The following is a 14410-nucleotide window of genomic DNA, read 5'->3' as shown; positions in this document are numbered from 1 at the left end:
GATAGAAGATAAAAATAGAGAAAGATAGACAATTCTGGTACTACCCATACCAAACGGGCGCTTTATAAATTTGGCAGTTTAATTTGCACTCGTATTCGAAGCAGTTCGATAGTCGAAAAAACATGTCACAAGACATAATTCCCAGTCTGGAACCATCTTCTTTGTGGTATTTAAATACCCAACTGTTGTCCGTATTGGACAGTATTATAGATTTACCAGAGTATGATGTGTTTGTGTGTGCGTGTATATTGTCTTAACTAATGTATATGTATAATTACAGTGTAGAACGAGTGCGCCTTCGTGAGGCAGAGAGACAAGCTCGGGCGGCTCAAATGTCCGACAGTCAAGATGAGCCGACGCCCCTGTTTCAAGAGCCGCAAAGAGTAAGTAATACATTTTGTTTTTTCCAAATTTGTTAAACGTTTTCTCGTTGTTATAAAACGTTAGATTATGTCTTACTACAGCTATTATATCTATATTCTATACATCTGCTTTCAAATAAGCTCATTTCGTCCGATTTTATGTTGAATAATCACCTCATAAGATATTTGATTTAGAAAGAATTGTTTTAACCAAAACAACGTGTGGTTTGCTCCGATTTCTAAGACCCATAGAGTTTTCCCTAATATCTCTAATACTACAGTTTATTAAACTGTTGGTAAGGTAAAAGAATGCTAGCTGATGAATTTTTCCTAAATATCTTTCTTGTGACGGAGGTTACATTTTCATATACTAAAGATTTCATTTTCTTGAAATACGAAAGTTACAAATATATTCGCAACATTTCCTATAAACAAGTGATAGTTTCTTGACCGATTCACGAATAATTGAAATGTGTTTTTCCTTCGTGGGGATTCGGTCTGGGCAGTGTTGAAAAAATGAATGAATTATTTTTTAGCTACCAAGCTTTCAGCTATTTATTTTCCCGCTTTCTTCATGCTGCTAATTGTATTTCCTTTGTATTCCGCATTTACGAATTTTAAACGCCTACTGGCTGCTAAATTATAAACTATACACAGCGTCTAAATAAATCCACGGTCGAAAGTTTGTCGAAATAAAACTTATTTTGTTCAGTACATGTTTTTGGGGATTCGCTCTGGGCAGTGGTGAGAACAAGAAAAAAACACTTTTTAGCTTCGAAACTTTCGGCAATTTATTTTTCCGCCTTGTTCCGCAAGGGACTGAAAACCCTTCAGAATCTTATTTTTTTCCAATACCGTGAAACATTTCATTCTGATTCTGGAAGATTCTGGAGGGTTCCCTTAGGGAACAAGGCAAAAAAATAAATTGCCGAAAGTTTGGAATCTAAAAAGTGTTTTTTTCTTGTTCTCACCACTGCCCAGAGCGAATCCCCAAAAACATGTACTGAACAAAATAAGTTATTTTCAACAAACTCTTGACTGTGGATTTATTTAGACGCTGTGTATAGTTTATAATTTCGCAGCCAGTAAACGTTTAAAATTCGTAAATGCGGACCTGTAAACGCGTATCGGGCTTGTACTTGTAAGCTAACAAGGTTACCCAAATAGGCTGGTGTTTAACCGAATTTCAAATAAGATAAATTAACAATAGGCAAACGCCAGGCAGAAAATGTGGTTGAGGCTCCAGCTTTAAAGGAAAAATAAAATTTAATTTTTTTCTTATTATTATTTAAAATAAAAAGGAAAAATTTAATTTAAACGCAAAAACTCTGGAAATGGTTTTCACAAACTGTTTGTTGGGTATTTTGCCTCAAAAAATTTTTGCCTGAAAATTTCCTCACGTCTTTTATTACAGATTGATAAACAAAACAATCTCGCAATCAGAACGAATTATTTATCAAAAGGTAATCACCTAGAGGGTATCCTACGATACACATAGACTCAAGCTCTAAGAGAAAATTTCGATTAGTAAAATTAGTCAAAAAAACTAAATTAAAGTACTAAAACTTTTGTTTTAGCATTTTTTGGCATCACCTCAAATTAACCGTGGAAATAGCGAAAAAATTATTTTTCCGTATTTAAGTTTTTTCTTAAAGTTGGAACCTCAACAACATTTTCCACTCGGTCTTTGCCTGTTATAATTTTTTTTTCAGAAAAATTATTTGCGCCAGCTTTTAAATTGCCTCCACATGGAGCTCTTCTGGTACTTTTGTATTTTCCTATTAAGTGAAGGTTTCTTGACCGATACACCAATAATTGACAGATTTTTTCCTCCTTTGGGATTCGGTCTAGATAGTGGTGATATAAAACTGTGATATAATAGTTATAAGAAGAAAAAAAAGGGGGCACAAAACTTAACATATATTTCATAACCTTGACTGACTTTGGCAATAACGCTTCCAGCCCTGAAAGGGCCGAAATGTTTTTTCTCACCACTCCCTAGACCGAACCCTTTAGCAAGAAAAGTCTGTCAATTACTTGTATTTTCCGATATACTTATATATAACTTTTGCAAAATTTAGTACGTATCTGGAAGATGAATATGAAAATTTTATATGAAGTATTTTGTAAATTCCAAATTCCCGAAGTATTCGGAACATTTAAAAATTTACAAGAGCATTGTGTTGGGCAGGATCTTACGTATTTTTGCAATAATTTCCTCTTATTACTTTACTATTTCAATATGGCATTGATGAGGTTTGAATTTGTAATTGGCCGCTTACAGCATTTCATGTCTAAGAAGGTCTGCGACTGTTTTAAAAATGGTTCAACTGATTTGCTTATAATTTTATAATACATGTTCTAACCATTTTTCGTTAAAACTGATGGGATTATGCGCTACTCTTGATGTCATAATGTTGAACGCTGGATTAATCAATGATAACCCTCTAGTTTGTGATAGCAACTGTTTGTGGTTTTACATCAGCTATTTGCTTTCTATTTCTATATTAATTATAAATAATGGCCCTGCTTTTGAACTGGCACTTTGTGCATTTGCATCTTCGATGCTAGATCAACTTCAAACATCTAGCATTGCCATTTTGCAAGAAATAATTCAAATCAAATTCATTCCCTGCTTCTTTTATTGTTATAATATCTTGTATTGTTTTATAAATAGTCAGTAAGCAAACACTGGCAGTATTTAAACGTTGCATTGAACACAGAACCTTGACTCTCGACTAGGAATCCATATTATTAAGCAGCATGAAAAAACACACGTTTTAGATTTAATAAGACCATAATGCATTTGTCAAGCGACTAATTAGCATTCGCAGTGAAGTAGTGGCATTGGCATGGTTTGCGGCGTTTTAGCGTTTATTGCCAACGATCTTCCATCGTTTGTTGGTGCCCGGTTTTACCTTGGAGGAACGCGATCGGTTCGCCTTTTTCTCATATTCAGCCACGTTTATAAAGCTACACGGATGTCGATTCGCGTTTATTTGATGAAGTTTGCAGTATCCGAATTGAAAATTGTTTTATTTTCGGCTCGAAGTCTGGGATATCCCTAATTAGAGGATATGCGCGGAAGTTTCAGCTGCATATTACTAAGTTGTTGTAATGAACTTCACCCAGATCCGCGAGTTATATTATTAAATTCACCGCTTTACGCGTATCTGTACTGAACAGTAGATTCAAGCTATTTCCTGGTTTTAATTCGTACGTGCAATATTCCAGGCGACTGACATTGTTCTTCCTCAACAAGCACATTCGTTGATATTCGGAAACTAATCCAGTATAATTTGTTTTGAAGCTTAATTTTTAAAACTCTCCCACGGCCTTTATGTGTTTTCTTGTATTAAACGAGCATTGGATATTAGGCAATTTGTTCTATTGGAAATTTCCAACCATTTAAGAATCCGCGGGGGGCAATGGTCAAATGCGACTGTCTCGGAAATAATCTTATCTCGTCTATAAAGCAAGATCCTAAAATTCCAAGCTGTATCCAAAGCAGAAGTAATTAAAATATTATCAGTAAATTTTGCTAGCTAAAGGGAGGTTTTCAAGCCCAGCTTAACGTAGAAATATGTTATCATTTGCTGGTTGGTTTTGGTTGATTTTGTGGGATTTTGCATTCATTCATACGGTATGAGAGACCCGAAGGCAAATTTATGTTTGAAGGACGCAAGAGTTTCTACTTTTTGTTAAGGTACGATCCAGACAGAGACAGAGACAGAGTCTCTTTGGAAATTTACCAGTTTGAATGTGAAATTGTCTTCCAACTTTCTCTGTGATAGTTGATTTGAAAATTGAAATGTTTACGGAAACACTTATCCTTTGCTAATTCCTCTGGTTGCATTTTGAAGCATTTAACTCGAGCTGTGTTCTTTACAATCTGGGTCATCGTTTTTTTTCCAGGTCGGCGATAGCTGACAAATTTTCACTAATTAGTATTTTGAGCCATCAATTTTTTTAAAGTCCAATCCATCCAATTATATACACTGAAAAGATGCCAGGGTAATTCCTGGTGGTTGCGACAACAAAAGCGACTGTATAATGTATGCAAGCCAGTGCGCTGTATCGCTAATTTCTCTGTTTTAATAATTTGATAAATGGCCTGCATTTCTTAATTATTATTCCATTCTGGCAAAAAGCACAAAAGGTTTCTATCGTTGGTGCACACGAGAGTTCATTCTCCTGTTCGGTCCTCGTTTGGCAAGGTTTCGCATTGCAACACGTAATTTCCAAAAAACCGGTAAATTTGCCATTGAGTTTTATCCTTTTTGTGGAGTTTGTTCATTCAAATTCAGGGGTTAATAATTGAGTAAAAATGATGCAATAACTGAATTAATTAATACTATTGTTGCTTGTCTTCATTTATCTTGTCTATTATTCAAGTGTTTATGGGAAATATCAACAATTTCAATTTTTTTCTCAATGACATTCTTCTCAAAAACAAAAAAATAATCTGCATTAAGAAACGCGAAAGAATTCAATAAAGTAACTGTTATTGCTCTTAATCGTCAAATTGCTTTTCAGTCGTTGGCTTTTTAGTTGCAAACTGTATGGCAAGAGACCGGAACTTTGAACTCCTGCTAATAACTTCGAACTCCATCCAATCAATTGGCCGAAAACTCCTTTCGCATTGGAGTTGATACGTGACGTTGTGCATGAATTCCGACCGAATTCGACGACGGCCTTTCTCGATTTTATCGCCGCGACTAAAGTCTCTTTCTGTTTCTCTTTTTGTTTCTCGTCGCTGTTTATTGCTCCTTCTCTTCGTCTTCTTTTATTTGGTTGCATTATTAGTTGGTGCTTCTTGCAAATAAACTCGTTGGTCATCGGTTAGCGAAATGGCAGAAAACCCTATTTACCAATTGATCCAGCTCAGTGGCGAATCGCAGACCCTGCAGGCTCCGCCACACACATTACAATAATTTCTATTTCATCGTCACGACTCTAAAATCTGAATTCACTTTAATAATAACTTAATAACAGTTTACAATTATGTAAATGTAATAAATAAATAATTTCAAAAACACCACGTTAATTCCGTTCAGAAGAACTTGCAGCTTACGATACGTCGCACACTGGGATATTAACAATATAAAACTGAGTGAAAAATTACAAGTCGAGTCATTTTACGTCAATGATACTATTTAGAGCAAATCTTAAATAAATTCTGAATTTTTATGTGTAAATTCATGATTTCGATTCGGAACTGTGTCCTTTTTACATGCAATCTGGGGCCAAATTGAAGATGGACGAGCAACCTGCAAGTCTGCGTTTTAATATAGTACATTAAGTTTCAAAACGCGATTAATAGTTTTTAAAAAAATTATAATTGGGTTCCAAAATCATGTAAAAAGCGGCAAGTATGATTTGAACTATTTTCCTGAATTCAGCAAAGTTTCTATATACTTATTACTCAGTAAACATCCAACTTTTTGATGGTTAAAAACTGCCTGCTACTTTTTGCTCCTTTTTGGCCAAAATAGAAAAAACTGCTACATTGTTGTCAGTGTAAAACTGCAATCCATCAACTGTACATCACGATGTTTAAAAAAGACGCTGCAATATTGAAGGACGTAATTTGGTAGGTCATTTTATGAGAAAAAGTTCCTAGAAACAAAAGTCCGAAAGTCCACAGCTTCAAGATACAGGATTCAAGCTACATTTTAGTTTTATTTTTGTTTTTTGAAATTTGGGATTTAGGGGTGTTTGAATTCGAAATTTTACATTTATTTCATTTAGCTCTAACTTGTAGGGGCCGCCAACATCATGACTTTTTAGAAGTAAACATTCAGATTTTTCGGTGAAAAAATGTTTTGCTACTTTTTGCTTCTTGTTGACCGAAATAAAATAAACTGGTCCAGTATCTGAATATTTAACAAATAAGTCCTGTTCGTTCGCTCTTTCTTTCTTAATTTCTCCATTTGTCGGTTCTTTTATAGAAACGCATCAATATGTGATGAAAATTAAAAGGAATAATTTATTTACAGGTTTGAAAAATTCAAATTAAGCGTTTAAAAAAAATATTTTTTGTGGTTCGCTTTTTATGACTTGACTTGATGCGTTATTGAAGTAACGATAGCAGCATTAGAGTAACGTTACAATTTAAGGTTTCAAAATCTCCCTCTCTAGAAGTTTGTATGAAAGTCCAAGGTCCAATAGCAGCCTAATATTTCAGAAACTATTGCGTGAAAACTTTTGAAATTTAATATAGGCAAAGTGCCAAGTTTTTTTCAAATTCAATCAATCTTTCAAATGAAAATGATCTGTTTTTATTTAGTTTTAAAAATGCATGCAATAGTTTGGGCATTTGAGAGGAAGACTGAAAACTTGGCATTTGTGCACATACTTATTGGATCAAGTATACTTGAAAATTCCGGTGTACAAAATTGCACGCAATCGCTTCTAAAATATTCGAACAAAACAGTTCATCCATCCTTCAAAATATTAAATGTTTACTTATTATATGAGCCGCTTTTAATTTAAAACATTTTTAAGAATTATGTGATCCGGTGTTTGCCTTTGTCAACATATTTTTACATTTAGTTGCAATTTTTTTTCGAGTCCCGGTGACTATTGAGATACATTTTTTCACGTGAACGAAACTTTGGCTTCTAACTTTCGAAGCCCAATATAAAATCTAGCCATGCTTTTCGCCAATAAATAATAGTTATGTAATATAGGGCGTGCATCGATTGTTTTCGGTTGATTAATACCCACTCTCATTGGAATGTCTTATAATTGGCTTATTGATTATCATTTTTTTAAATAAACTTTTACCATTTCGTACACCAAGGAATAATGGCTTTTGTCCTGCCGTGTGTATCACCTTTATCAACCGATAAGATAACTTGAAATTCATTTGGAACAAATAGAAGTAATGCAAACAGTTAAATCCCAATCTTTTTTTCCGTATATGGTAAAGTGGTTATTGTTTATTTTGCTGCGTAAATGGCCGATTAGAAATTTGTTGTCAATTATCATATTTTTATTAAACACTGTCACTTGCGGCATTTTTTAAGGTGCAAAATCTGATAGAAAGGCACGAATAATTAGTGCAATTATTCTTTAAATCCAATGCATATTACAAAACTCCAAAAATGTGTGTCGAGCGAAAATAGAGCAGAGGCTAATTTTAAGGTTCTGAAATAAAAATAGCAAGTGAGTGCTTCTTTTTTACCGTGTTAAACGCATCTGCATCAGACACTAAGATAAAGCAGTCATGTGCTAATAGTTAAGGAGGTTTTAAACGTAAACTGGATACATTGTGTGGGTAAACAGGCAACCACCTGAAATGTTCTTACGGATTAAAGATCATGGGAGAATATTCCAGACGCACAAAAATAGACTATGTGATGTGGGTGAGTTTGCCAGAGCAACCCGATTTTCCTTATTCGACCTGCAATCTATCATCAACAATATTTTCCATTGAATCCGTTTGTTTAGCCTTGGCAACAATCGTCGCCACAACTTATTATCATTTCGTGTCGCATAAACGAATCCGAACAAACGAGATAAATTAGAGCAATTTAATTCTCCACTTTAAAATGTCAAGGGTAGCAGTGCCCTTTCCCGAAGGTACCGGATCGATAGTTCGCTCTTAATAAGGGCGACATTGCACGTGTGTAAATTTTCTGGAAAGTATGCCCGTCGTTCTACCCGCGTTGGGAAATCGATCTGCCCACGGATTTCTTTGAAGACGTCCTTTAGTCGGAAACCAGGGAATAAATGGAATTTATTTCGCGGGAAATCGCTGTCGAGCGATGGGAATATTGTATAGTTGCGGGGAAAATTGGGAGAGCGAGCAAACTCTCAAGGAGAAAAATGGCCAGGCTGATGTTTGTGCTTTATCTTCACGCGACCGATGCGGATTTAGGAGAATTGTTTCGTTTTGTGTCACCATCATTTATGTTCATTGTCATTCGGAAAAAAATCCACTTACATCGGTTGTTCTCAACTTTGTAATGAGTAAACTTTGGCCCGAATAATTATAGAATTTTTTCAAACAGAAATATTTTCGGTAGAAATTCGCTCACAGATTCTTTAGCAATAATCCAAAGCAATGAGCAGCGTCCAAAAAAAAATGAATCATAAAAGAATGCGATGAAAGGCCACCGACTTGCTGGCATGAGACCAACATTTTCAAATACTTCACCGAGTTTATAATCGGCAAATGGGCGACAAATGGGCGAAACTGGGGGCTTCGCATCTCGTCGCACACACCGATTCCCCAACGTACTCACAACTTTAATAAGCTTTCGGCAAACAAGACGGCATATTATTTGCTTTTATTAGAAAACGGCCACATTTTCTCTCTTGGAGACTCGGAGATTGGTCGCAGCAAAACTCATTTCTTGTTGATAATTGTTTTTAAATTCGCCTTTGAAATTATTCCAATAGAATCATTTTCATTCTGTATTAATTTATTGTGATTGTCTTCAGTCTTCGGGCCATTTGATTTTCTTCATTCTATTGGGGGATTTTGTAATTTTATCTTCACGGGTGGCTTACGTTTTTCAATTGACAATTAATGAAGTTCCGAATTGATGAAATCCGGCCCAGCGTTTCATTCCTTATAAATCCTTAGAAAGATCTTGTTTGGAGAAGAAAACGTGCAATTTTGCAAGTTTTTTCAGTAGTTTCGTTCACAAACTTTTTACAACGTTTTTTTTCTGGAAAGTATCCCATTTTTGGCACTGGTATTCTTTGGAAAACCCAAAAGTGCAAAACTAAGCAACGTAATAAACTGCTCAACAAAAAGACCAAATGTTCCCCAACTTTGCAACTGGATACATTCCGATTGCTTCGAGCCATTTTGTTTCTTTTTGAAGCGTTATTGAGCCCCATTTGTTGCGTGTTAATCAGTGTTTTGGCAAAAATTTGGCATCGCATCACGTTCTACCGGGTTGCAAATGAAAAAATGCAACCTTCAGCATGCTGCGAGTTGGACAAGCAAAAGGTTTTTTTGGATGTTAACACCAAAAGTTGTTTAAAGATAAAGCAAATAGCTCCAAACGATCAGGGTGGTCTCAAAAAACCAACTTGTCGGTCTCGTAACGATAATTTTTCTGCTCTTGGTCCGATTTACGACAGAATCAGAATTGCACCCGAAATGGATTTTGGAAAATTCTCAACTAAGTGAAGTTTCCTTTCAAATATTGAATTTTTTTCAGAATTCGAGTGTGAAGTTTTAGGTTTAATACAAGTAAGTTTTAAATTTTTAAAATCGGTTCAAGAGAAATAAGTTTATCAGCACAAGACCAAGAAGTTAATTTTGTAAGACCACGCTGTAAGTAAAATGATCAGCCCAAAAACTCACAACTTTTTTGAGATATCTTCATTCCTGTGGTGTTGAAATACAAAAGAAAATGTTTGCTTAACTGAGAACATGTGGAACTTTCACCAGTTTTACATTGTTTTATGTTTCCATCCTTTACAAAATTTATCTGAACTACTAATTTTTTGCAAAAGCACACTGGAAAATTAATTGCACGAAATAACACATAGAGATGTTGAATAGCATTGGATTTTGTTGCGCCGTTTATACTAAACAGACAAAAGTGTTTTAAGGTAAATATTCTGAAAAAAATAGTTTTGGCTCCATTCGGATTTTTCATCAAGGTGTGGCTTGTAACCACGTGCCACTGATTTTTTACCATCTACAGTTTTCAGCCGGCTCGGTTCATACGGTAGAAAGTAAATTCGTATGTAAATGCTTCTGGTTGGTGCGAACCAATGCCATGCAAAGATTATCAGAGCGTGCATTCTCAAGCGTAAACGCACTATCTACGTAAGCTACTTGACCGATAACCAAACCAAACACTAATCAATGAAACACTATTAGTCTACTGAAAAAACCTTAAAATTATTTTCTTTAAATTATATTTATTTTAGCCGATAATTTATGAGCAACATCTCATGTTGATCGTTGTTGTTCAACCTGAGGGCAATTTTAACATTTTCCAGTTCAATCTAAAGTCCGCATCCGTTTTTTTTGTGTATGTTTTCCGCAAAACAAACAATCGTTTCAGTTGTAGCTTTCGGAACCAGAATCTGACCGAGCTAATAGGCGAAGGGAAAGGCGCAAAGAGAGTAAACATAAACCCGCACTCTGAGCAGTTAAACCTCTATTATGTGATTAAACGAGTTCTAAACTCCGAACAGCTCCTTTTTGTCTTCGTTACGTGCACAAGGTTGTCGTGTTTTCCATCTTCGTTCCACTTGGTGGATCGGAGTAGCCGACCGGAACATTAAAGATCAATACAAACCTACCTCTTAACTGGTTAGACTTGGGTGATGAAGTCCAAATTTTAGAATGGGCCATTTTTGTGATCCAATAATTTTTTGCATAAAAAATTGTGGGTAAAGAGCATTTGCAGTTTTTCTTCTTATTGCAAGCTTTCAAAGCTACTGCAAAGACAGCATGAACATTAGTAGTGTATTTCTGAGCAAATACATATTTCTGTTTAATGTAAATTGACATTCTAATTGCCAGAGATTCGCAATTTGAGAACAAATTATATTATGTTCCAATCGGACAGTGATTGATTTAAGACCCAGAGCATGTAAAATTAATTTGGTTTTCATTGCTCTTTGAAGAAATGTTGAAGTAAAAATCTGAACCAGATCAAAGCATATTTGATTCCTAATAATCGCCTAGAATCGGTGCAAACGTCAACTCCATATCACGTGCACGGATAAAGTTAAAGGAATCCTTCGATTTTCCAGATCTCTTTCTATAGGAAATCGTTTTCTGATAAAATTCGCGAAATGTCCTGAGTGCTGAGAAAAGTAAGTAATCTTGGCACGTCATTTCTCGACCCCGAAACGACTCTCCGCTTTATTTGCTGCTCGTCTCTACTTTTATCGGTTCCAGTGAAAACTCGGCGAAAATCGTTTGTCTTTCCTTGTCAACTTGACGTGTTTTTATAGTTTATTAAACGCCGAAGGCTGAAGGAATCGCAACAAGAACGAATACGTTGAGAAATGATGATGAATTAAGGGCAAAAAGATGTCAAGAGTTGAATCTGGAAGCTTTTCCTCAGTGAAATATTCCAGATACTGAAATTGATTTGATATCGATGTATTTACTAGATTCTGTGAATTTTGCAAAGGTTCTCAGTGTGGAAGATTCATTAGTATTTCTGTTCAAGTTCTATTTTTCTGGTCTGACATGCGACAACATTCTCAATCGCTTTTTTCTTCACTTGATTTTGCTCAGGTTCTACAGTTTTCACCTTCAACATTTAACAGCGCCTCTAAAGTTTTCAAATACATTTTCCACCTATGGAAAGAGTAAATCCTGGTTGGCATTTAAATCGAAAATAAAGCACTAGGGAACATCCTAACGCATTGAACCCGTTTTCAGCGCAACGCTTTCGCTTTTCAAATATTTTCCTATCATCAGTCGCATTTGGGAGAAATGGAAAATTTCTTTTTTCCATCCAATTCTTTCTGGGTCACTCGTTAATCAGAAACTCGACAAATTAAGCAGTTCAAATTCAATTAACAGGCAGCTACTTTTCAAGCACCATAACCAGGCACATTTAACAGTGAAATATTCCTCAACTTTTTACATAAATGTTTTTATCGAACTTTTTATTTCCTATTTGTTTGTGATGTAACCATTTCCATCAGCGCCATCTATAGAAACCTAATTTGTATGTACCTGAACAAGGATTAATTGATTTTCTAATCAGCCTTCTGGTTCGCAAGGAGCGAATAGATTTATCCGCTTTAATCAGCTTCAGCTCAGTCTGATTGATATGCTCAAATCGCTGTTAATGCATCTTTTCTTTTAAAAGATCGTATTTGTTAATTATATGCCATCTGAAACGTTCCGTTATTAAAGTAGTTGGCAATAATGCATAATGAGCACTTTTATCTTTGACCTTTACGCATTATTGAGTTTGCAAATGTGGACTACTTCGCTGGGAATAGCGGAAACCATATTTCGTGTAATAATAGAATTCTTTAAAGAGCAGTAGTTCAAGTAAGAGTGTTGTTCCAAAAAATGTTATGAAAAACTGATGATTTGAATGGTCACAAGCCACTCAAGTTAGGTGTAAGGAATTATATTTAAAAAAACAAATTATGCCTTGCCGAATCGTAACTAACTGGCTTTATTTGAATTCAGGTTTCGCCATCATTAAGCGAGAAGGACACACTCTCAACTGCAATTAGAGCACGTCTAGGGAACTTTGAAGTAATTCGGGACTATTTGGTAAGAAATGGTGTCGCTACCATTGAATCTGCTCCTCGGATGGGACCACCGTTTCCGCCTCCATCTTCAACTGTTCCACAACATTATCAGCCACGTCCCCAAGCACATCAGCAACAACGCAGCCAACCGCACCAGCCACCGCATCAGCAACATCATGTACCTCCGCATCAACCACAGCATCAGCAACATCATGTACCTCCGCATCATCAAAATCACGTCCAACCGCATTTACAACAACAACATGCCAGCACAAGGTAAGCTCAAAGTTTCATGGTCTGGCAGCATTCGTTTAGCATTAGCAACATGGCTTAGCTCTATTATGTGTTTAACTCCATGCAACATTGTAACTTTTTAAAGAGAACCTGGGTTAAGTTTGCGAGAATAATATGCGAATCTCAATTACTCGCCAAATGCTAAAACTGAAAGTGAAGATATTCTTGCGAAATCTTCATTCTAGGTCACTTCGTTTGGATTCCATTCCAATTTACCGGCGCACTTATATCGTATACTTTCCTTTTAGCTAATTTGGGATGTCGAACGGGAATGATGTCAGTATTATACTTATAGCGTTGTCAGTTTGCAAAAAGTTAAACCGAATCTACTTTTACGAGTTTTTAATTGACTCGGTGCTATAGGAAACTTGGAAATATTGCATCTCGGTTTATTGCGTTTTTAACGGTTACTTTCACTGACGATGAACGATTGTATGCTTTATATCTACGGAGCGAATAGCCGATAATTTGTTAATCGCTGCTAAAAATTAATTCATTTACGTAAATTTCATCTTCTGCTAGGACCTTGAACAATAAAACATATTTATGGGGATTTTTACTGGCAAAATTTACACTTCTTCACTTGTCTAGCTCTTTGGAAAAGGTCCATATTTTGTTTTTAATCCAGCGCATTAGAAAAAACATCTCAGTTATTATGTTATTCAAACAACAACCTACCCATTCTGCTTATATGTAAAACGTATGATATGGTGCGATGGTTCAATGGAGTAAACAACATTAAATATGTTTACTTCCAGTTTAAAATGTGTTACCAAAGTTGCATTTCGGCTTTCAGAAGAAACACACTATTTAATTTGTGCTTCTAAACGTCAAATTCAGTTAATATATTCAATCAACTTTATATAACTTTTAAAGAACTTATGTATAATTTTATTATAATTTTTTGAAATGCAATTAAACAAATTTTGGTGACTAAAGTGAATTGATAACAATTGATTGCCCTTAAATCTCTGAATTCGATTTATGGTTCAATACCTACAGTTTGTTCTAGTTTAAAAAATATTTTTTGAACAACAGTTTGTGACGGTATACACTAATTTGATTGCGGCTCACGATGCTTGAATCAGTGTACTTTTACAGTCGGAACTGATAAAATATAAAAAGGTAAACAATTCTGCAACAAAAGATTTAAAACGCCCAAATTAAATTAAATTGAAACACAGTAATCAAAGGAACGCATTCAAATAATCACATTATATTAGAGCCTCTATTAGTAACAAATAATCTAGTACCAACCTGTAATGCAGAGCTTTGTCTTCTCATGCTATTTTACAACCCGTTCTGTTTGTTGTTGAGTGGAGTTGTTTAACGCACACGTTTTTTCGTATTTGCTTTTCTCTTCTAATCTCGACACTGTTATTCTGTGAAAAATTCGAAAACATTGCAAATATTTTAAAATATAAATAAGTCTGAAACCGTTACCGTCGAAATATGAAGGCCATCCGACAGTGACGTCACGAAGACCGATTCGGACTGTAAGTAGGCCGAACAGAGTCAGGAAGACGCTAATTTATACAACACGT

At 35.3% G+C, this 14410-nt stretch overlaps 1 protein-coding gene and 1 long non-coding RNA gene across 2 annotated transcripts in view; one reads left to right on the top strand and one right to left on the bottom strand.

The window, feature by feature from the left end:
- Positions 1–14410, top strand: part of LOC109543692 (AF4/FMR2 family member lilli) — a gene marked incomplete at its 3' end in the record, with an annotated part of 101483 nt that overhangs the window by 39986 nt on the left and 47087 nt on the right. The window contains 2 exon segments of the mRNA XM_048661415.1: positions 281–383; positions 12508–12848. Coding sequence (XP_048517372.1) covers positions 281–383; positions 12508–12848 — 444 coding nt within the window.
- Positions 14067–14410, bottom strand: part of LOC125502618 — a 1780-nt gene continuing 1436 nt past the window's right edge. The window contains exon 2 of the long non-coding RNA XR_007280385.1: positions 14067–14248. This is a non-coding gene — a long non-coding RNA (uncharacterized LOC125502618). The remainder of the gene's footprint in view (positions 14249–14410) is intronic.

This window comes from Dendroctonus ponderosae, unplaced genomic scaffold (assembly GCF_020466585.1).
Source record: "Dendroctonus ponderosae isolate FM_Combo_2020 unplaced genomic scaffold, Dpon_F_20191213v2 Dpon_F_20191213_1, whole genome shotgun sequence".
Taxonomy (NCBI): Eukaryota; Metazoa; Arthropoda; class Insecta; order Coleoptera; family Curculionidae; genus Dendroctonus; species Dendroctonus ponderosae.
The sequence above is the reverse complement of the archived record's forward strand: the minus strand, read 5'-3'. Positions and strand labels throughout refer to the sequence as shown.